Source organism: Aphelocoma coerulescens, chromosome 3 (assembly GCF_041296385.1).
Source record: "Aphelocoma coerulescens isolate FSJ_1873_10779 chromosome 3, UR_Acoe_1.0, whole genome shotgun sequence".
NCBI classification, from domain to species: Eukaryota; Metazoa; Chordata; class Aves; order Passeriformes; family Corvidae; genus Aphelocoma; species Aphelocoma coerulescens.
The window spans coordinates 33,247,717-33,272,268 of record NC_091016.1 but is presented as its reverse complement, the minus strand read 5'-3'; the positions used below and the strand labels follow the sequence as shown (position 1 = coordinate 33,272,268).

Sequence of the window (24,552 nt, the reverse complement as noted above, 5' to 3'; positions counted from 1 at the left end):
GTGCAACTTCCCTTCTGTGTTTTCTCTTTCTAAGAGTTTTTGAAAGTTATGCATTCTCAATATGTAGATCTCTTCAGACCTTTAAGGGATACTAAACAGAAGAAGGGGAAGATTTTAGGATGAAAAGCCATTAAATGTGTGACAACGCGTTTAAGGGCAGTAATGCATTCTCTTCAGTTAGAAATGTACTGATCTCAAATACAGTTTTACAAATCAGATAATTACTGATAACTTCTTTCCCTCCTTTGTTTTCTCACCGAGAAGCCATTTGTATTTAGGATTGCAAAATGACTTCTTTATTTTCAATTTTATGTGCCCCACTGAGCAGTAATTTGTACACAGGCTGTTTTCTTGTAGATCTCTGTTGTTTTCAGATTAATAAAACAGCTTTTTTTAAGATCAGCTAGAAGTAATCTGGTATTGCAGTATAACAGAAGTCAGGTGAAGAGGGAAAACCATCCAAAAATATTTGAAAACACAAAAAAAGAACATGTTGGGGAGGTAAAAGGTTACTGAGAAATGTCAGAGAAAGAAGATGCAGTGAGCAAATGCTACCATTTCTGCACTAAGTGTGCCCATCAGGTCCCCTGGGGGCAGTTTTGGCATATGTGTACTGCATGCAATATAGTAGTAGAGCAAGATTGGGAGTTTTCCTAAAATTCAATTAAGATAAAATCAGATTTAGTCTTAATTTAAATGTACAGCATAGAACTACTAAAACTACACTGTGAGTAGGGGATTTATTTTTGTGTGTGTTTGACTGTGTTAGTAGAAATCTTTAAAACTATTATCACTTCACACTGTGCGCTGGTCAGTGTTTCCAGTGCGTTATCTTTTCATAAGGGCTTTCTATGATGACAAAATTACTCTGGCCTAAAGTCTCTTGTTCAAAGCTGTTCCCAAAGCCCAGAAATAAAGAAAGTTTTAATAGTTAAGGAAGATGACTAGGTCTGAAATTCCCTGGATTGCTCCATTCAAACAAAGAAGAGCAGCAAAGATGTTGAAGGGCCTTGAGGGGAAGCTGTATGAGGAGCGGCTGAGGTCGCTTGGTTTGTTCAGCCTGGAGGAGACTGAGGGGAGACCTCACCACAGTCTACAACTTCCACATAAGGGGAAGGGGAGGGGCAGGCACTGAGCTCTTCACTCTCATGACCAGTGACAGGACTCAAGGAAATGGCACAAAGCTGAATTGGGGGGTTTAGGTTGGATATTAGGAGAAGGTCCTTCACCCACAGGGTGTTTGGGCACTGGAACAAGCTCTCCAGGGAATGGTCTCAGCACCAAGCCTGACAGAGTTCGGGAAGTGTTTGGATGATACTCTTGGGCACATGGTGTGACTCTTGGGGCTGGTCCTGTGCAGAGCTGGGAGTAGGACTTGATGATCCTTGTGAGTCCCTTCCAACTCAGGTTCTTCTGTGAAGTAAAACTAGTTAATTTCTGTGTCTGCTATTTCTGAGGAGGCAGATTACCTAACAGGCCAAAATGAAGCTTTTTATTTCAGACTGAACTGGTTTAGATTATTATTTAATGTAGTTACAACCTCTGAAGTTTTTATGTGCTTTCTGGTCAACACCATAATGTTCTTACCAGTTTAATATCATAGAAAGAAAGATTTCCAGAGAGATCTTATTTAGTAGAATGAACATAATACAAGATGATAGTATAAAATGCCCACTTCTCTCATAATTGCTGTGTTTATTTGATTCAACATCGTTTTTCTTTTAAGAGTTACCAAACCACTCTTCATTGCGTTGGCTCTTACCATGTTTGCAGTATCAGTAGAGATGCCAAAGGATGGAACTTTAAAGTTGTCATGAAAGGCAGGTCTCAGCACTGTGTGCCATCCTGTACTTAGCAGGAGAAGGCAAGGAGCCCTTTGTTAAGAGGTGTTTGAGTGGTTGCCAGAGTCAAGGGATGGCTCAAGGAATGCAAGAGGCTTGAGGAAGTGGTGCAGAAAGAATGAGAGTGCAGTCAGGGAATAGGAGGCATAGCACTTTGAAGGTCCTTCCCCTAGACAGACACGCTGAAGTACAGCCTGTGGGAACTTTGTACAGCTTTGACCTCATCAGAGCTGTGTCTTCCTTGCCTTTTCAGTGCAGCAGGTTATGTCAAGAGAAATTTGCCACTCCTGTTCCCTGATCATTTATGAGAATGAATGTATGGTGTTCAGTCCAAGTTTAAAATTGAGGCTTGGACTTCAGCTGAAAAGTGTGACCTAATGACATAATACTGCTTCTCAGAGTGAGCATTGGAGAAGACTCCTAACAGCTGCATCTATGAGGTTTTTTCCAATACTATGTTTACCATCTTTTTTTTAAGCTGGAGTGAGCTAAATACCCTTATTTAATATATCTCCAGGGTATGTTTTAAAATGCTGTCTATTCATCAAAAGGCATAGAAGGTTGGGATTTGATCTGTTAGCGTGAGGTCCCACATGAAGAAAATGAGTGAAGGATTAATAATACAAACCTTAAGTGTTCCAAACTTGGTATTGATACCAATTTCAAACAAACCAGAAAAGCTTAGACTTTCAGGTAAGCTGCTGCAGCAGCATTTTAAGAGCTTCCAAAATGAGCATGTGTGGCTCTGTAGTTTCAGGTGGCTTTTTTTCTTTGAAGTAACATGTGTGGTCAGCCTCAGTTTCTCTCATGCTGGAAATGGAATGTAGTCAAATTTGGATGTTACCTGATAGAACAAATTGAGGGAAAGTGACTGAGCTGAATAACGATGGTTCTTTGATGTATTTTTGATTTGCAGATCATTGATGTTTACTGGCAGTGTAAAAAAAAAACACTCCAGAAACTGTAAGCCTACTTGCAGTGGGCTGTATTCTTTCATGTCCTTTTTTAAACCTCTTGGAAGTAGCCTGTGAACCACAGGTTGAAAACCATTGGGTTTAGACCTGAAAATAACAGAAAGTAGAAAGTATTTTAAATAGGTGAAATCCTCCTTCTTGTTTTCATTTGCAGAACTGTAATGATGGGAATTTAATTATGGAAACTTGGAGTGTGGTTCTTGTTACTCATGTGTGCATTTTAAGCTGCTGGTCTTCATCCATTGCCTAGATGAAATAGCATTGCTCCACACTAGTATGGTATGGTCATGCTAACAACAAAATCATTGATACTAGAAGTGAATGTAAATTAAAATCATTAAAATGTTAATTTATGTTTTGTGTCAATATGGCCTTTCTAAAATGAGTGATACTTGTGGCATTTGGGATCTTACTATTATCCTTCTGGCACATAAGAACGTCAGAAACATGTTTGTGTGTTTTAAGTGACCGTGTCATGAAATAACTGTTGGTAATTGGCAATTGGTAAATTTTCACTAGTAAAGATTAAGAGACTTCATTTAGGCTCCTTATTATGTAAAGAAGCTCCAACAGGAATTATTTGTGAAATCCTGTCAGGAGTTAATTTAAATGGAAGCATCCAAATCTAGTGTGATTAATAGAGCATCCAGATTAAAATGATATAAATACAAAATGATTTGTAATGTACTGAGACTGAGTGTTATTGCTGGTTATATATTTGGATAGTGTTTTGTCTTCAAGTACACACTCTGTAAGAACCTAATGGAGAAGTAAGCATTTTTCCATTTGTGTGAGTTTGCCAGCAATATGTTTTTACTTAAGGTGAGATTTTGCCAAACTTCATACCTATTCATTTGTAAAACCACATTTGCTGTTCTGCATTTCAGCTCATACTCGGCTGCCTTTATTGTTGTGAGATGTGATATATGGATTTACTTATTTATTTAAACTTACTGTGCTATTATTGCTGATGCTGATAGCAGAAGCTTAGGATAGGCACTTAGATTACATTCAGCTGCCAAACATTAGTTATCTTAATTTCAGTGTCTTCTAACTGTCAGAGAAGTACCTTTGGAATGAAATTTTCATCCGAAGTCATAAATGCTCCCATTAGTGGGGAAAAGTTTCTTTATTCTTTGAAGTATCAATACTGTTGAGGTCTGGTAAAAATGAAAGTTTGTGGGCAGATCCTAAGTTTAGATGGAAATCTCCCCTAAAAATATTTTCAGGTCTTTTTTCAGTAGTAAACCTCAGGAAATTTCCCCCTGTACTGCTGCTAACAAGGTCCCCCAGTGCCAGGAGAGTAACTGGTACAAACTTTAAATCAAACCCAAACCAGACAAAATGCCTTGGATTTTAGGGAGATTTGAAAATTAAATGTTTATGACCTCTAGGTGTCTGACAACCCGAGAATCTTCCAGGCCTGAAAAGCGAATGCAATATGTCTGTCAGTAAAGCAAGAACTCTTTCCCTCTGCAGTTACCTGAAATTATAATTTCTCTTCCTGATTTCAGGCTATCTGCTCTTGGAGGCTGTTGGCAGTGCAGGGCTGAGTGCTGCCCATTTGCACCTTCCCTTGGAGTAATTTTGTGTGATGCTAAAACTGGGGGTTATGCGTGCCTGGACTCATTTAACTTTTCTTATCAACAAAGTGCATGGCAGTCTTAAGAGCTCCATGAATGACATTGAAAGAAGCCACAGCAACAAGAGATACTTCAGCACACTTCTGCTTTTTTCAGGGTATGAGAGGCAGAGAATATAGACATGCTGTGTGTCTCAAAGGGACTTTGAGTAGGTTATTTCAGCTTGAAAAGGGATTAGACTTAGATGACTGCAGTGTCATGCAGCTGTAGCTGAAGGTGCCTATTGAGGATAATTCCTTTCTATAACTGAATCCCAGCAGTTTTGTCAACGATGAGTAAGTGGAGAGAGGGAGAAATGATCTGTTTGTCATGGTGAGTGATATGGAGGCGAGAAAGTGCTCCTGAAAGGACACATCAAAATGCACAAGCTGCATGAAGCACCTTCTTCAGTGCCAGCCCCTCCTGCAGCAACAATGGGCAAGTGCAGGGGAGAGGGCAGAGAGGAGAGAGTGATGTTGGCTTTCTTGTTCCTTTTCAGTTTTGGGGGCAGATTGGTGTTGTTTGGGTGACTCCATGTACGGTTGTAAATGTAATCGCATCCATCTAGCAGTTCTGCATGTTTGGATATTTTCCTTTCCTTCTAATACCTAATGCTCCTGAAAGTAAATTTGTTGCTCACATAGAAGTAACATTTTTGCTTTAATCCTGTTTGCAATTGCAAGTAATATCAGAGTTTCTAATTGAATCAGATTTTTTTTTTATGTAGCAACAAATACTATTCAAACAGCTCAGTTGTCTGTGGATGTTTCTCAGTAAAAAGCCTGGAGGAGGGGGTGAAGATGTCTGTCTATAAGCAGTTCTTGTTATTGCTTATAATAAATTGGCTTTTCCCATAAAACTTCTCTCTCAAACCTAATTAACTTTTATATTTTCTAAAACTTCTTTGGCAGCCAAGGCAACATGCCTACTGCCTGTTCAGTTCTTTTATTGGGATGAACTAGAACTAACATTTAGATAGAATACATTTTGACATTTGAATTTGACGTAAATTCAAATGTTTCAGGGAAACGTGCATCCTCCATGGGTGATTCTCTTGTCAGCATTATGATGTTGTACTGTAAATATACTTTGTAAGTGGGCTTTCAGTAAAATCGGTGATGCATTTATTGCTTGTTCCTGGTCTATTTTTCCTCATAGTATAAAATCACAGCTCCAACTTATTTTTTTTTAATTAAAGTTATTTTCTAGAAGTTTGTCATTTTTAAGTAAATCAAACTGGATATTCCTGCGTTACTTCTCAGTGATTATCTCTCTGCAAAAGGAAATGTTAACTCTAATCTTCTCTTCTGCTGTTACAGTAAATAGAAAGAGACATTGTCAATTTGAATGTTTTAAAATGAAATAATTTCGATATCATGATATAGTGTCTTTTTAATATATCCTGGTTTTCTAGCTAACAAGAACAGTACAAAGACTTTTAAAGAATGTTTAATTCCTTTTAAAGGAATGCTTAGGGGTCTCCTATTGACTGTTCCTCTTGTTAACCCCTGCTCCTGTGGGGAAATGGCTCTGCCATCATCTTCCTGGCTTTGTATGTGAGTGTCCACAAGCACTTGGTGCTGCCTTGGTTGTAGCTTTCTCCTTGGGGGAGCTGGTTGATGATCTCATGGCCTTTCTGGAGAAGACCACTCACTGGAAAGTCTGAGCTCATTATTAGGAGATCAGTCTAGAGGAAATTATTTTTCCTCTTTCTGGCTTCTTTGGTAAAGCAGTTACAGTAGATTGTAGGTTACTGGACTTCTTACACTAACAGGAATAATGTTTTCTGATTGAGACAAGATTTTGAGCCTGGGGTTGTTCTGGTGCTATGTGAGAAGAAAAAGGTGGTGGCACCTAATTCAAAGCAGATTCTGTTCAGTTTTATGGTCTGTAGGAAATTTCTTCCAGGTTTTTATAAAGTAAAGATACAGATGAAATGTTGATTTGTGTCAATATATTTTATTTAGAATGCAGTGCAAAAAATGCAAAATTGATTATTTTTGGTTTGACTGTAAATATCAGCATTAAGAAACCAAGCTAGTCTGTGGTTCATCTTAGGTTGTGATAAATTAAAAATTATAATTAGTACAGTGAACTTGGAGCGAGATGCTTTCTTTATGTAAATTGTCTTTGGGTCATCTGAAATAACCAGTTCTAGCACTCAATACAGGTTGAAGTCTTAGTGATTACAACAGGTCTCATCAGAATTTTAATGGAGTAATTATGGTTTGAGTTCACATCTATTCCTTACTTATTAAGTATTTGTAGGTTAGTTTCTGTTGGATTTAATGACAGAATACAAGTTTGGGGTTTCTTTTTTACCATGCCACAGTTAATATAATTAAATTGCATAAATCACATCTTGTGTGTGGTGATGGTGATGTTGTGAGCCTTTATGAACTTCAGAGGAAGTCAAGACTTGGAGCTGGTGAAACGTGTTTGTTCTGGTTCTCAGGGTGTGATTAAACTCAAATCTAGCACATGCCAGTTTGTGGTATTAGTAATCTTAAAGCATTATTTATATATTTTTAAGAAAATATTTCAACATCTTGACAGAATTCTGAACGTATGTATCTGTGGCTAATTTTATAAAATAATTTCCAAATATATAGTTTAGAAATAATTATGTGGCATTTTAGGATTAAATTCTCCTTATTGCAAATTTATAAATTAGAGAGGGAGGAAAAAAAAGGATAGTAGCAATTTGACCCTTAATATTAAAATCTACACCAATAGTTCCTTAATATAATTTGGATCTGAATTTAGCTGAACTTTTGTTTATGCTTAAACTTGGAAGCCTATCCTTTCTTGGGGGGGGCAAAGGGGAATATTTAATGTTTGTGCCTTGTTCTACTGATGGAGGAGGAGCTTGTTACCCCAGCTCTGCAGTGGGTGTAGGAAATCCTGTCAGCCTTGACACTGAACCGTGCCATAAATCAAGTCCCTCCGGATGGGAGAGAATTTGCTGAAAGTCCTTGCAAGGAGTTTCAAAGATAAACCGAGATTTTTCCTGGAGTTTCAATGCTGCCAGATAGTTGTTTATTAAGTTGTATCAGAGGAACAGAGCCACTAGCGTGACCCAGGTACAGCATAGAGCACAGAAAAGCAGGAGTGGAGGCTCTGTATCAAGATTTGCACAGCCTTTTAAAGATAATTTAAGCAATAGTTACTAAAAACATATACTATTGTCACTTTCCTACCAATTACTCAGTAACACGGGCAGAAACTGCAGAATTCTCTATTCAGTCATTCCAAACTACTTTTACTGCAGAACATAGAGTAGTCGAAGAAGGAGAAGAAAGTTTAGAGAACAACAATCCTCCATTTTGATATTTTTTACTCTTATCTATTTACTACAAAGAGAAGCCCAAAACTTCTAAATTTTTCACCCTGTGACAATCTTACATAGTAGTCTATCACCTAAGTCACAACACTGTATTTTCTAGTTCTTGTCTGATCGTTGGTAATCTTTTCCAAGGTTGGAGGTTAAAACAGTGTTGTTCAGGGGGGTAAGAACCCTTAAAAACAGGCAGAGAAATATTCTCAGCACTCTGGGTTCCTACAAGCCTCATCCCAAGCTGCCCAGTCCAAGCCCCGGCCTGGTCCCGTGCAGATCTCGGTTGTGTTGTTGCACGTGGGGATGGTGTGCGAGCACGAGCCTCGTGCTGCTCTGGCTCAGGGCTGTGGGGACTCTGGCAGCAGTGGCACTGCTGGCCTGTCTTCCAGGGGCAGGCTGGGGACAAGGCTTGGCTCTGCCACCTCCTGCAGTCGCCAGCAGAGCTGAGCAGGTGCCCGGGGGCAGGAGATGCTCTGCTGTATTAAAGGGTGCTGCATATCCCACCCTGGCATATGTTCTCCATAACCCCCTGCAGGAGCTGTCTGCATCAGCCAGAGCGCCTCCAGGCTCTGCACTGCTGTGCTGCCATGGAGTCTCTCTCAGATAACCTCTGCTTCTCACACGGACAATTATTGTTTAATATTGCGCTGTCTCTTCCATAGCCCTGATCTCCAAATTGTTGTTTTGTTAGTTTTGTTGTGTTATTTTTCTTTAATAGCTGTTAATTATCAGCTGCAAGAGTAGTCTTAACAGTTTAACATCAGACACTGGAAATTAAGTGGGCCTGCTCTGTTCCTGCTGGAATCAGCAGGGCACACATTTCCATTAATTTAATTTTCAAACAATTTCATGTTTTCTTTTTGCTTACAGCATTTGAGGAAGCTGGGATTATTTAGTGAGTTCTCAGTGGAGCACAGTTTTTGAAAACAGAGTTTTGGCTCTTAAAATCTCTGTTTATTTATGCCCCACTGTTTCAGGGCAAGTATGTGCTTTTCTGAAGTGTATATATGGTGCTAAATTCTTAAACTGCCATTAAAAAAAACTTTGAACCTCAGCTTAATACTATCAAAACATCAAGTCTTAGCTACAGAGGATCCAAGTGTTCCTGTTAATATATGGTAAGTTTTAGAGTCTCTGTTCTTGGAAATATTTGAAACCTGGCTGGACCCAGCCCTGAGCTTTGGTTCTCCCTGCTTTGAGTGAGAGTGTTGGACCGATCAATCTCCACAGGTGTTTTTCAACCATTGTCATTCCCACGTTTCCAAAAGCTGAAAGAATCATTCCAAGACCCTCACTTTTCATTGGTGGCTTATCTTAAATGATCCAGGCATAAGAATAATGACCAATCCAGAGAAGAAGATGTAGGATAGATGCTCATTGCAGAAAAACTGAGGGTAGAAAAACTGAGCATGAACTTCCTGGTGCAAACTGTGGCATCTGTTAGGGAAAACAACATAGTTATATTTGAAAAGGATGAGTTGCCTGATCCTTTCCAAACATTTTAGTTTGTTAGCACCATTGCTTAAAATCATGTAACTGACCTGCAGCTTCTCAAATGTTTCTACGAGACTTTCCTGATATAAAGTAGGGTGGGGATGAAAAAGAGGGGTAGTATGGTTAAAAAAAATTGCATGTTCCAAGATGTTTTTCTGCAAAATATATGTTGTTGGGCTCACAAGTAATTAGATGTATAAATGTATTAATGCACCTTCACACTATTGTAAGGAATTTTATTGCTAAAATTGTACTTGATTATCTAAGTTCTATATAGCATGCCTGTGACTGGAGAATCTTTTGAAAGTTGTGCTGTAAAAAGTAGGACATAAAATAAGCTGCATTTTTGTGATTTAGTGGGTGTAAGGCTTTCTTAAGAAACTAGAAAGCCATCTTATCCCATGCTTACATATTTGGATAACTAATAAAACAAAAAGGCCATGGTTGGGATTTTTCTTTTCAAGTCTAAAAATAATTGGCTAGAAATGAAGCTGAAAAATTTCTATCCAGAAGATTTTTTTTTTAAAAGTGTTTGTAGCTGAATGAAAAATGTATTTTAAATGAAGTGGTCTTTCAGCATATGTTTATGCCAGTTCTAGTGATATTACTCATGGAAAGGTCTCCTGTGTGGATCTGTCACAACCTAAGGGAACAAATGTTTCCCTTTTAAGAGAAGGGGGAAAACAAATATAGCACTGCCTAACTGAACTTTTATTTCACTAATTCCAGATACTTATTTTTGTCAGTTTTTTTCCCCCTTTTGGTTATAATCTTATGAAAGGAGTTTGTTGTCTGTAAAAACATGCAATTCATTAATCCATTTCGAGTTTGTGGGAATTTGGTCATTACTTTTATTTGTGGGATTTTTTTTCACAGAGGTTGATACATACTTCTGTTTGTAATACAAAATGAATGAGAGGGTGTCCACTGGTGTAAATGGAAGGATAAAATATACCTAATGTTTAGCTCACTTTCATTTGGAAATATGTTATTCAGATCTTTTTCTGTAGATGCCCAGTGGCTGCATATGAGAGAAGTAAAATAGTAATATTTAAAACTGTGACAATGAGGAGACCAGAAAAGTTATGGATGAACCCTAGAGGCCTAAAAAGAGAAAAATGGGTAATTTAGTAACAAGGCACTCAATCTACTTACGTTGCTCTACAGACATTTGAGTACATCTTCATACCTTTAAATCTGTCTGAGAAAAGTAACTGAGCTATTAAAAGTGCTTGTTAAGGTAAAGTAAGCTTCAGCTGATATTTTTGGTTTTTTGGGTTTTTTTATGTGAAAAATGTTACCTTTTTCTGTAGAATGAGTAACCTACTCTTTTTCTTAACTTTCTTGTTTGGTTTTATTTTCCTGTCTGTTACCATAATCCTTTTTATACTGTAATGCTACAGTTCCTTCATAGGGGACTAATAGATTTTTCTGGAAACACTTAACTAGTACCTCGGTTTTACAGCCTTTTTTCCAATGAAGAAAAATATTTTCCTCGATTGACAGAATGGAACACTTCTTGATAAGTGTCAGCTTGGAATGGTAATAAACTAGATCACAGGAAAATATCAAAGCAACTGTATTGTCCTGTATTAAAAAAACCTGAGAGACTCAACAAAAAAACCCCCAGCAAATGAGTACTTTAAAAACGATAAGTGCACTGTCATGATTAAATTTGCTGAAGTGATTTTTAAGAGGTAGAAGCATATAATTTTGATTGGGTTTGCATGAAGCACTTTTACTTTATGTAACATTTGTCTTGAGTATGTTGAGCTGGAGGATAAACTCAGTAGGTGAATGTATCTTCTGTAAACCAAAACAGACGGCTTATTTTTTTAGGTGAATTCCAAATCAAAGTAAACTAAGAAGAAACGACATGGCTAGAAAGATGTGGTCACACTCTTTCTTAGTATTTAATACCTTAAAGAATTTTCCCTGCCAGCATTTATTCTGATTCCAGAATTCTTAATTTAGTTTGAGTTTTGCTATGTGGAAAACCTGGGTACTTCAGAGTTCAGTAAGCTGTGCCAAGAAGTGTCTGTAGGTTAAAAATATTTAATACGAAGTCTTTGGATACAGCCTCACTGTTAAGAGGGATGGGGAGGGAGTAGAGAGGAGTAGCAGCAGAGGATTTGTGATTTCCTCAGTGTGTGCAGTCTTTCTGCCTTGCATTGCTCAATCCTAGTAGAAGAGTGGTATAGCTGACTCCAGCTTTCCCTCCTGGACCTGTGCTGAGGAGAGGGTCGGGCTGGTAAGGAGAGATTGAGTACTATGATCAGTGGTATTGTAGGAAAGCACGGAGGGGAAACAGAATAAAGCCTGTCTCTGGCCAAAGCTACAGGTCAGAATTTTGCATGAATCAGGGCTGTGGAGGCAGCACTGGCCAGGCTGCCTCCCAATTGCCCAGAGTGAGCATTAAAGAAAATGACAGTTGCTGGAGGTGCCGTTCTCCAAGAGGCATTTTCCTCCATATGTTGTGGTCTTGTCCAGTTATGCTCCACTCTGGGGACGAAGTCTCCATGAGAGTTAATGTGACTCTAAGCTCCAGCCTTTGGTCTGGTTTAACTGACTGCATTTTAGGCACAGCAATTGCTGCATCTGTGTTACTTTTTCTAACAGATAAAAATTACTCCTGAGAGCCATTCTAGTGCTGGAATGGCATGTTCTTGCAGCCTTTCTAGGTAGTTTCAAACTGACTGGTCACATGTGATGCTTCTTAATGCAATGTTATTTGATTAACTCTGAATGCTCTGTAAAGCTAACTGACAAATAAATTGGTTGAGAGATCTGTATTCACTCAAGAACCTGATGGACTCTCCTTAATGGATCATTTATTTTCTTGAATGTCCTGTGTGAAGGGTGGTGTGGGTATGACAGTGCATGCAACAGGGAAATGTTTTGGTTTAAAAATTAAATTGGTTTTAGTCAGACATGAATTATCCCCCTATTTTATAAATTGTCAATCACAATGCCAAATACAGGTGATACTAGCAAAGGTCTAGGTATTTCTTTATATGCAGGAATCTTTTTTTTAAAAAGTCTTGTTTGTTTCCACAACCTTGGTATTGGATAATGCTTCAACTTGAGTTACTATGCATGAACATGAGCTACCAGGTTTCAGGGTAGTTCATGCCTTTGCCTCTGCTGTTTCTAAAAACAGCCAGGATAGATCTTACTTCTTGTAAGATCCCACATGGCTGAAAATGGACTGGTTGAAACACCACCTTTTGCCATGTGCTATCACTGCAGGGGTTTCTGCTTGGCTGAGCTGAGGAGAAGCTGCTGGAAGGACAGTGTTGGTGACAGCCTTCTGCTCTGGAACTTGCAGATTCCTTTGGTCTGCTGTGTTTCATGGTGTTGAGTCAAGCTTGTCATCTTCACCAAGCACTTGAGAACTGTGAAGGACAGGGTCTAAAAAAGGCTGCTTATTGAGCCCTTCAGTGGGGACCAGTTTTTAAAGGCTTTTTGGGGAGCATTGTAATCTTTCTGGACTGTGCCATGTTTTTAATATGCGTCTAGGTGATTTAATTTCAGGATTGTCTATAAAGGTATGAATTGTGAGTGCTTAACATCATCTAGTGTTTCTCTTCTTTCTGAAGCCTGACTGCCAAATTGGTTGTGTTTCTTTGTCTCCCTATGCTTCCCTCCTGGATAAAAACAGGTTAGGTAAAATCCTGTCAGTGTTTGGCTATATTTTTTTAGTGCTGTATGTAGAGTTTGCTCCCCTGAGTTCACTGAGATAATTTAGTTGTGTAAAACTGCATGAGCACTGGTATGATTGGTCTTGAAATAAAGTGCATTCATAAAAAGCATACCCATTTCCATGACTATTATATTTTAGAAGTGGACTCCAGGGCTTTCATTTCCTATGTCAGTCTTAAAGCCTTTTTGACTCTTTCCTTTCTTCTAATGGTAATTGATTATAGATAGGTAACTTTTGAACATATTTGAATACAACCATTTTTCATTTATACTGCTTAGAATTACTTTAATGTTGTTGCATGGTAATCACATAAAATGTGCTTCTTTTGAGCTAAAGTTGTCCTCTTGCATTAAGGTAATGTTGATTCTGTAACATTATCCATATTGTCACAATTTATCTCCTTGGCATTGCTGCAGCGAGGAGACGAGCAGTAGCTAAATTTTCTCTGAAGTTCCTACTGTACTACAGTGTTTAAAGTAATAATAAATTACTTGACTGCTTTTTAGTTGGATGGTTAACTTGGGAGTAGATTTTGGACCTGAAGCTCAGATTTTAAAGCTCTGTGCAAGAACAGAAAGGAGCTTCAACTCCAGCTGCTTTATGAGCAATGACAGCACTTGTTTTCTGAAACTGTCAATGAAAGTGGTGGGGGCAGTCACAGGTGACTGTCACCTTCAGTCTTGAGACATGCCACCCTAGGTCTTTCATTTTTCACTGCAGACATGGGACGTGTATTTCTTCTGGGGATGAATCCACAGCACCAGTTTTGTTCTGATAACAGCATCTGGCACTAGATTGATTTAACAGGCTCTGAGGTTTGCTCTTTTCAGATATACGCTTGTACGGCAGCTTCTGTGCAGCCCTGACATGGCCACACGCTACTGTTGTTTTTTCTGCCTCCTAGCACCACGTGTGAAGCTAAAGCTCTTTGACACCTGCCATTTGGACCCTTTTCTTACTGAAAAATGTCATCGTTTTCAGACAAGATGAAGACAGATATCTGATCATTCTCCTCTTTGCAGGGATGTGCTGAGGGCATGGTTCATACACAGCTGAATAAAGGCTTCCAGACTGGAGCTATACAGTCAGCTGTTTTAGTTTAGTATGGTAACTAGCTCTTGATTTGGGAGTTCATAGAGAGTTTTATCTAATACAAAAGAAAGCATGGTAACTTATTGTTATGGTTGCAATGATTCTCAAACCTCTTTCATTCTGTTGCAAGTAGCAATTGTCTTGCTGTTTTATTGGCAGGAAAAACCACATCAGTTTGCAGAGGAATGATGGTAGTTGAAGAATTGAAATCAGAGAATTTTGAACTCTTTTAATTCTGTAATCAGGGACATTTTTTGAGGGGTATGTTTTCTGCATTGATCCAAACTTGAAAGCAGAACTGGGCTGTATTTTCCAAAGTAATAACATTTCTAAAAGGAGAAGCTTTTAAGTACACTGCCCCAAGTGCTTCCCCTGTGTTCCTGAAAGCTGTTTTACAGCAGACAGGCAGTCAGGTTGCCCGACTCAGAGTATACTTGTCCTTAAGTTTGAAATATCCTTTTATTATATTTGATTACGGGCAACAAGGTCTTAGAATGAAAAATCAACACACAGCCTTCTTATAGGCTTCAAAGCAGTAAAAGACAAAAAGGCTGGGCTTTTTAGCCCCAGTATTTCCAGCCTTCAGAGGAGTGGGTAATACTTGAAGACAGCTATTTCAATAACTAAATTTTTTAACATACTAATCTTTTAGTCCTTCTCATACATTTCTTCTGAGATTTGGATGCTGGTCTTTTTAATTAAACTGTCTTTCATTTCTTATATTCCTTTAAATTTCTTGTAAACAGACATTCTTGCATTTTATCTGCTCTTGAAAAACTATAATTTGGTATTTCAAACTGTTAAATTTTGCAGGTTGTTCATCATCTGAAAGAGTGTGCTTCGATTCTGTAGGGAAGTTTAGTTTTGCATAAGCATACTGGAAAAAGTGGAAAACAGAGTGTCATTGTAAGACGAAGTGTTATTTTAAGATAAGTCATTTTTAATGATCTGAAGCAACAAGACCAACACTTGTTAGAGCATCTTGCTAAAGATGTATTGAAACAGGCCTAATCCTTCTCTCTTGAGTAGGTTCTAAAGATCTATACTGTCTACCAGGAAAGCCATCAGCTTAACTGATGCTAAATATCATTTGTGGCTGAACAGGGGAGATATAATCCCTAATGAAAGGATGATTGCCTTGAATTGCTGTCATTTCAGTAGCTGCTTCATAAGGTGCTTATTTATTGTCCCTGCTGTGGGGTCAGCAAGCTATTTCAAAAGTAGGGTTTGTAACTGAAAGAAATGATGATATTCTGTGTTATAATCTGCTGCAAAACAGAGTCCCTGGTATGAAATAATGTAGTAATTTTTACTTTACAAAGTAGATTGAGTTGGTCAAGAGCAAATTCCTTTCTTTGCATGGCATAATTTCTAGTAAACTTCGTAAAATACAGAACAAACTCATTCATACAAGGCTAGAAACACTGACTTTTTTTGTTCTGACTTCAAAATGCTAGTTGTAAGCAGAATTTCACCAATATTTTCTATGGAAACTTACAGAATGCAGGTGAGTAACCATGTGGGGTCTATATCACTGCTCATCATTTGGTGTGCTCTCTGAAGACTCTTTGTGGGTTTAACTTCTTGTGTGCATGGGAGGTCTGAAGCAGGAGCTACTTTAAGGCTTATGGTGTCCCTCCTGCATCTAACTGAATGGGTGCAACTGAGTCACTATGAGCTTTTTTGTAATACTTTTGCTAGAGATGACTATAACAGCTTTTGTCCAGTTTGACTGATTATGAAATATGGACTGTCATACAAGCAAAACTTTTATGGTGTGTAGTGACTAAAAGTTTTGAGTGCAGCAGTGGAAATTTGATGAAAATTCCTTTCGAATCAAACAGTGTATTTCAGTATTAAATATGTTTTGCAACGAAAATATCTCCCAGGTTCTACATATTGTTAACATTTAAAGCTAATTCTTTATATTGATTAAAAATCACAGATGAATTGTATGCTTTTTTGCCTTGGTTCTGTTGCTTTCTAGCATAATCCTTTTTCATGATCCTAACATCTTCCTTTGCTATACCACTACTTTATTGGCGGTGGGGAAACACCAGATTACGAGTCTTATCTATCAAAATGAACAGGCTTTTGAAAATTTCTTTGGTCCTTTTATTCTTTGAATACGTTATTCAGTATATACCAGAACCTTTTAATCTTACACTTCCATGACTTGTGTTCCTCATATGGAAAAGAGCAATGGCATAGCAGTGTCAGAGCCAGGCTCTGTCAGTGCTGCTATCCTGTTGTTCCTGTGGTGAGGCATTTGTGGCTGCACAAATCACAGCCCTGCCCATGCTGTGCTGCAGGCTCCAGCTGGCCACAGTCCCCACCACAGCAGAAGGAGCTGTGCACAGCACAGAGGTGCTGGAGTATTCATGTGCTCAAACATGAGTTGCTAGGAGGGGTAGGTAACTCTGCCTTTGCTAAGGGTGAGGAGTTGAAGGGGCCGTCGTGCAAGTTCCTTCTGCCGCGGGCAATGTCCTGCTTGACATGAGAAGAGAGAGCAACACAAGTCACAATGCAAAAAAAGCAGGTTATTGCTGTTTCCTGTGAAGAGCTTTTTCCACCTCCCCTCGGTGGTTTTCATTAGTCATCAAAAATGGGCGTGTAGGGAGGCATATAACAACAGATGCAGGCATCCTGTTTCTACAGTGTGACTCTCAACCCTTTTGGGTGTTGGGCTCCTCTGGAACTACTTGTGACTTCTGTGTTTTCAGTAAGGCCCAATGGATTTCTCATTCATGAAGTAGCCCAGTCTTCTTTTGAGCATGTGCTTAATTAAGTCTTCCCTGCCCCTTCCTAGTTTGTTTTTAATCATAACATTTGTCAACATTAATTAAAGCTTGATACATTCCAATTGAGTGTGTAAACACAGCATTCTTTTCTAGAGAATATTTTGTCATTTTATTTTGTTTTGTTTTTCTGTTCTGGGTGATTCATAAGCCAATTATTTTAGTAAATAACACTGAATAAACATTTGACTCTTTTTTTCTTACTCTCATACTTTGTGGGAGCCTCTGGCTTTTGTAGCCACAAGTTTATGAACAATATATTTATCAATTAATATGTAAAAAGTTGGGTATGGGGAATTAGCCACAATTACTAAATTATGATTGTGAAGGGAGTTCTTCTGGCAGATCACCATTTTATGGCCAAGTATGAGAGTCTTGGCCCATTTTGAGGATGACATACCCTTTGCTTTTAGAGTGACCATGATTTTCTTCCAAGTAATAAACACCAGACTCTTCTTTGTACTGGTATTGTTTCTTAAAACATCATTTTAAAGGACTGAAGTTGTAAATCAGGGATTTGGAGGTTGTAGGAACAGCAAGTTATGTAAAGTTGGATAAAGTTGCTTTTTGTTTCTCTGTAATGTTATTAATCCAGTGTTGCATTTGATTGTGGCAAAATTACCTCACTGTAATATAGGAGTCTGAAATGTTGGTAAAAGTTCATGAAAATGTCAGGAAGGTGCATTCATCTTCAAACCCACAAAGGTCTAGCCTGATAAGATTTTTTTTCACATAACTTTGAAAAGGTTTACAGTGAAAACTTACTACCTGAGAAACTTGGAAGTTTTAAAAATTGTATTTTAGTTAAACCACTGTTGTTAACTAGCTGGTTACATGTCATCTTTATACATTTTTGTAGGTATGTAATATGTTTGAATTTTAAAACGAGTAAATTTTAAGTTATCTTAGATTTTATTTTTTTTTTACCTTTTACAAGAAAGGCTCTTTTTCCTGTAGGAATTAGGAGATTGAAAATCTGAATGTTTTCAAAAGAAATCATCTTTTCAGACCAAGTATGTAATGCTTATTTAAGCTGAGTAAGAAAACTTGCTTTAGTAAATGTTAAAAGGCTCCTTAAAGTATTTAGAGTATAGCTGCCATGGTCTCTAGCATGAAGCTGAGGGCCCACCAGGTGGTGCTGGTGGAATATATTTAATGTTGCTTTAGCTGCTTAAAATGTGTCTTAACAACTGTGCATGAGATGGGTGCAGTGTAGGAAAACTTAGTTCATATGCAGTAAGCCAGTTTGTACAACTGGAAAGAATACACTGTAGTATTGTGTAGTGGCTTTGTGATTTGGACACTTTTAATTTTTAAAAGTTGGATATAGATGCTGAGGAAGAAGCCCTTATCTGTAGGATGGCTGATGTGGGAAGCACAGCATGGAGGTGTAGTCCCAGATCCTTTACCTGCTTTTTTGTTAATCCAAAGAGAAGTTTATGGCACTTGTTTATTCATGTACTAGAAGCATATCATATCATAACCACGTACTTATTTACCTATTACGTATTGACTTAAAAAAGCAAAATAATTTTTCAATAAAGCTGTTTTAGCTGTTTAGATTTGGTCAGAGTCTTCCCTCCTAAGGAATGCTCAGTAATAAGGGTCTCATTAGGGACAGGGGGAACCAGTTCTTTTGGTTTCATCTATTATGTGACTTAAGAAGGCAAAATAGAAACAAATTCTGAAGATACACAAGATTTTAATACAATTTCAGTAATTCTTATGAAGCTTTCCTTTTGGCTTTCTTGAGAACTGTATCCATTATAGAAATGGGAAGGGGAGATGAAGAACAGTGTGGACCGCAATAGTTTGGAGTAAATTTCTTTTGCCGACTCATTTGAGCATGTTTGGTTTTGTCTTACCATGCCCTGACATAAAATATATATACATTATTTAAAAGGCATGAGGTAGACCGTTTGGCAACATTAAATTAGTTTAAATTGTCTATAAAGCCATTCCCCTTTTCAAGAGAATTATGAGAATTTGGAAAACATACAGAATGTCAGTGAACCAAAGTGACTGTCTCCCGTCTAGTCAAAAAGTAAAATCCAGAACAACTACAGGCAATCCCTAAAGCTATTTTGCTTGTAATCTTAGTATTTTGACCAAGCTAAATGTTTTAGCATTCTGTGTGCCATTGTCACATCAGTTACCACCTCACTGTAGCAGTATCAAACTATGTGATATCCCCTAATAGTTCTCTAAAAGTTTGGTTGAATGCGCCAGAGGATGGTGTCTTTGGAGCGTGTGGCCGTACGCGTTTAATCTGGGTAAAAAGTTTATTTAACGTCTGGGTTTTGCTGTCTTGGGCAGAGCAGTGTGGGGTTCTACGTGAGTAGAAATTCTTCCTCCCCTTTCCCACGTCTGCTATACCAAATACTTCATAGAATAACTGCATGCATATACTAAACCATCTCAGAATGGATCTCAAGCATCCAGCCTATGCTGCTTCTGAAAGTGCTTTTTATATCTTGTTCTCCTTCTTGAGATAATTTTTCACTTGGCTTCCCCCCTTCTCCTCACCCCAGTGTATAAATGCTTTTGCTCTTGAGGAAAGGAGATATGCTTTTTTCAAAGTTTGTCTCCTATCCTGAGTTTTAATTTTATCTACTCATTTTAGCAAGGAGTTCTTGTGCCTACCTTAAAATTTGGCACAAGTCACATATTACCATAGAATGACAGTGTTAGTGCGATCCATACACTTCTGCAAATTATCAGTGTAGTATTAATGAGAAACATTCAAATGTTGAGTGTGTTATATTTCCTATCAAGGTCACATCAGTTTTTTCACTGCAGAAAATACTGGGAGAGGATCAAGCAATAAGCTGCATGCAGTAGTACTGTTTATAGTACAGCACTGTAAAAATGTGTTCAAAACACTGATTTTTTTTTTTGTTCATAATCTAAAGTTATATTACACTGTATTATCAGTGTATTAAATTTAAAAATTGCATGAGGGCTAACTTCTGGGATCTGTTACAATACAAAGACTGAAGTGTGATTAGTGAAAGGCTGTTAGAAGTGTGTGCTCATGTGTGGTTTTTTGGAAGCGGTATCCAGAAAGGGAGCGCTTGCTAGATGCTCCCTTTATAAAGTGGGAACAGGTTAAGAAATACATTCTGCTGGCTTGTTCTTTAAATTACTCAGAGAAATCAGTTTTATGAGTCTTCTGACAACATCTTTATGCTCAGCAGTTAGGTTTTTGTGATACGATCTTATTTCTGAGCGCTGTGATGGGAATGTTTTATGAATGTCATTTATCGTGAAGGAGTGCTCATAATACTGAATCTTTTTAAAAGACCGTGTAAATAGTTTCATTTTCACTTGCGCCGTTCACCTGGTCAAGGATTTTTTTGCTCTGTTAAATTGGTTGTTTGAATGTGTCTGGAGTTACACTAATTCTGAAGAGAACAGGATTTTATTCTCTGTATTTATTGAAAGATTCAGTCTGTCTGTACTATTGAAATGTTCTTTAGAGTTTTGGGTACCTATAAAATCGGACTTGTGTGTAGAGCATTCCACCAAATTCCAGTTTTAATTGGGGAAGAGGGGAATCTGTAAAGAAATTCTTTACCTTTTGTATTTGCATTTTACACTGTTTACTGGAGCATTGAATGGGAATATATTTTACCTCTGAGCTGTTCTCCAGCTTTTTCTAAAGGGAGGAGTTGCTAAGTATCAGTTTCTTTATTTAAAAATTTGACCTAGTAAATGTTCTTAAAAGGAAAATTTATAGTCCAATTTTAAAACAGTATAAAGCAAAGTTATGATTTTTTTGCTGAAAGGTCTGTTTCTTAAGGACTGTGGTTTCTCTCATGGCAAAGATTAGGTTATTCTGAAAGTGGAATAGTAAAAGTAAAAATAGTTCTGAAACTGATAGTATTAACCTCCAGTGCAGTAGCTGTATGATGCCATAATTATCAACCTGAAATTCCAGTTCTGTTGAAGTTATTTGAAGAAATATACTGTTGATTCAGTGGTGTCAGAATTTCACAGCTGAAAATAAACTTATGCTGCGAATACTTGATTGCAGTTTTCTCTTGAGTGGAGCTAGAGCACTTGAGGGGTTTTTAATTATGTGTTTGATTTGAATTGCTGAGTTTATCATCATTACTGAATGAGTTTGAGATGTATGGTAGATATATGAACTGTAGTTTAAGTTCCTGAAGACAGGCAGTCTGTTTTTCTTTGGGGATGGCAGCGAGAGCTGGGAGAAGACGGTATTGAATGCTGCTGAGAAGGGAGCTGCATCTCTGTGGCTCAGTCTGTGTCAAGTTGGGGCTTTTTGAGTGTTTTAGGGCAGCTGGCTTTTGACAATGTGTGTGCATGCTCATGGCTTGGATTCACATAATAGTTGAATGTTAGACTTTAGAATGTAGGTGTTTTTAATGAAATCATCAGGTACGTTTTGTGTTGTTTATGGAAGCTGGTTTGCCTATTTACTTCTGGTAACACTTGTTTCTTGTATTCATTTTCTCTCCTCTTGTAAGCATTGAGACAGGGACTGATATCATGTGCAGTGTGTATTTATAATAAGGCTAGAATTGATAAAGAATGAATGTTGCAGGTCAGGGAGGGGTGTTTTGGCTTAAATAGAGATATTTTCCTTTGTACTGTCTTACTTTTGTAAGTATTTGGTTTATTCAAAACATGAGGCTTTAAATAAAATCTGAATATTCACTTAAGTCACTTCCAAAGTCGTTCAGTTGTGTGCTGTTTTACAATTTGCCATTTTATTTTTCAGCATTGTCAGTGAAGCAGGAGCATCAATCTACAGTGTCAGTCCAGAAGCATGCAAGGAAATGCCAGACCTAGACCCTAACCTAAGAAGTGCAGGTATGAAGAGTATTTAATTTTATCACATTTCAACATGGAACTCAAGTCTCAGTTCTCAGACGGTTTTGTTTGTATTATTAAATAAAATAATAGTCAAAAGTAGACAAGAGGTTTGGATATTTTGTTTCTAAACGTTAATTCTTTTGTCATTTCACCTTTGAAGTCCTAGGCATGCAAATGAATGAGATCATCTTCCACTAACTCCTGTAATGTAAAGATCCTTGTGGATGTAGCCCTTCAACAGGCTGGTAGAGGAGAATTTATGGCGATGAATATAACCAATGAATTGCATAAACTTTCACAGTTGCACCATGTCCATGCCCACAGGGGCTTGACCTTCCCTCTTCTCCTCTGTGTGTACATAAATATCTCTAGTAATAAACCATTCAAGGGCTAGAAAAACAATGTAAAACTAGAACAGATCATTTAAAGGTGTGCATTCGTTGTGTTCACTGAGCTCTTCATGTAGCTGAATAGAGTTTTCAAGAAATACCAATTTAGGTTTTGTTTTTAAAAAGTTATCTACTTCAGCATAAATGTCACTGAGGTATAACACAGCAGTTAGAAATGTGCAAGTGTTGCCACTATTGTAATTTTCAGTGTTTGGGTCTGATAATTTTCAGAGTAGTCTTTAAAGATCAAATTCCTACAGCTCTGTCCAAGTTCTACTCGTGGATTTGTTTTATTCGGAGACAACTGTAAGGGAGCTTTGAGGTTATTTTTGTATTACTTCACTTATGTATTTTTAATTGTGTGTTCTTACTGTATTTTTTTTTATCTACCTCAGGGGTTTTTTTGTTCTTAGTTTTTCTGCAGTTTGCTGTCATACTCAATCAAATACAGCATATTGGAAAATGCAGCAGCACTCGTATATAAAGCTTTTCCAGTCAAAATTATAATGTTCTTAAATTTAATGTTTTTCTAGCAGGTTACTGGCCTGGAAATCCTTTGGCGGGTATAGATCAGCAGAAAAGAATTCTGACATGGTATTCAAGGGAAAAACTTTATAGAATTCCCCATGTTTCCCTTTCCTCTTATTTCCACAAAGGGGAAAGTGTTAATTCGATGTTTCAAGTGAATGTTTTTATAGGAATCTTCTTGGAATGTCTATATCGGCCCCTCCGTTTGCAGGAGAGGTTTCCAGCTTCTTTTTGCTTGAAACTCTTTTCCCTGCCCACGAACAGACTGCGTGGTGATTATTTCTTCCTTGGGCCACAAAGGTTTTAAATGTGTCATGGTATGGCCACAGCAAATATTAGGCATGTGACATTTCTATATTTGTGACAGATAGCACTAGCTTTCCCTTGGGCCAAAGTTTTTTATGGTGCAGATGTATTAAATGTAGGTTTAAAGTTGCTGTAAATGAACAAAAAACACTGAAAAGGAAGAAATCTAATTATTAACATTATGCCTTTCCAGATGTACAGGTTTTTCATTTTCTCCAAAACTAATTTTTCAACATTTCAGACACTTTTATTTAGTGTTGTGCATCAAATACAGTAAATTAAAATCCAATTTTTAGTACACGATCAATTTCAGTATTAATTACCTAGAGTTCATAATTGCTCCATTATTACTAGGATTTTCTTCGGGCTTAATTTAAGTGCTGTTGCATCTAGTTTTAAAAGCATCAGCTATTTTAACATGCCACAGCAGTACCACAGAGTGGATAGAAATTGAAAAAGAGTGGGATAGAAATTGAAAAATAATTGCCTAGTTTCATGCATGTTGGCTATTACGAAACTGACAGCTAGAACTATGTTACAATCAGGGTATTCTAGAAGTGTTAGGCTTTCTTCATTACATCTTCTGGTGTCAATTTGTAATTAGCTGTGCTAAAGCTGTGGATGTCTTCGTAAAGTTGAGTGTAAAAATGGGATGTAACATTAGAGGGAAACATTAACTGATGTTTGAGGTTTTTGCAGACTTTTTTCTTGACTAGCTTACTTGTGTAGTTTCAATTTTCCTTTAATTTGCAGCAAACAGAAAAGTGACATTGTGTCAAAACTGACTTGCTTTTTATTTTAATTGTTGTGTTACATCATGTCAGATTCTGTGCTTACATGATAGCATTTAGTACATTAAAGGAAGCTGACAGCTGCATGATGAAGTGTGACATTTATAGTTAAAATAAAAGGTGCAACTGACGTGAGATATCTGTGATCTTAACGCTGTTTGCCACTTTAACATTTTTCTCAACAAAACTTTATAGAAGGCTTTTTGAATTACACAGATAGGCCTATGTTTGTGCATTGGGTACCTAAATATAAAATATTAAATAATGCATGTGAGAATACTTTCTCATCTTGTGATATGATCTCTGTAATATTTGCAGCAGTGTTTAGCAACTGTTTATAGTCAGTTTTTGCTTTATACAACGAAATAGAAGATATTAATCCTGACAGAAAAATTAGCTTAATAATTTCTCCTTGGCTGAGTGTTCTGTATAGGGGGAAAACCAGCAACCTTCAGCATTTCTTGGGGGTGCTAATTAAAGGTATTAGTTAATCCAAGGACTCAGCTGGATTTTTTTTTTCCCTTTGAGCTGTCTTTGAAGGTCATAGATGACATGAGTTTGTAATAAATGATTGAGAAAGATCTCTTTTTAAACCAATGGTGTATATATAAACTATAGAGGAAAGTCTTTATAGTCATCCATACAGCACTTTGAGCCAAAATTGCACTTGCTTGGAAGAAAAAAAAACAAAACAAACCTTTTCTTAAAGAGTTTGCTGTTGTCTACAGTACAGAGAAGGAAATAGGGTCGCTCCAACTTTAGAATTGTCCTGAGTATTTTATGAAAGTGCAGGAGCTGCTGTTCTGCTACTCCAGTTCCTAGAAAATCTTGTGGT

General features: G+C 37.5%; 1 protein-coding gene across 3 annotated transcripts in view; it reads left to right on the top strand.

Moving 5' to 3' along the window:
• Positions 1–24,552, top strand: part of SRBD1 (S1 RNA binding domain 1) — a 125,633-nt gene that overhangs the window by 40,697 nt on the left and 60,384 nt on the right. For all 3 annotated transcript variants that reach the window (XM_069009761.1, XM_069009760.1, XM_069009759.1), the window contains exon 17: positions 21,609–21,700. In XM_069009761.1, coding sequence (XP_068865862.1) covers positions 21,609–21,700 — 92 coding nt within the window. The remainder of the gene's footprint in view (positions 1–21,608; positions 21,701–24,552) is intronic.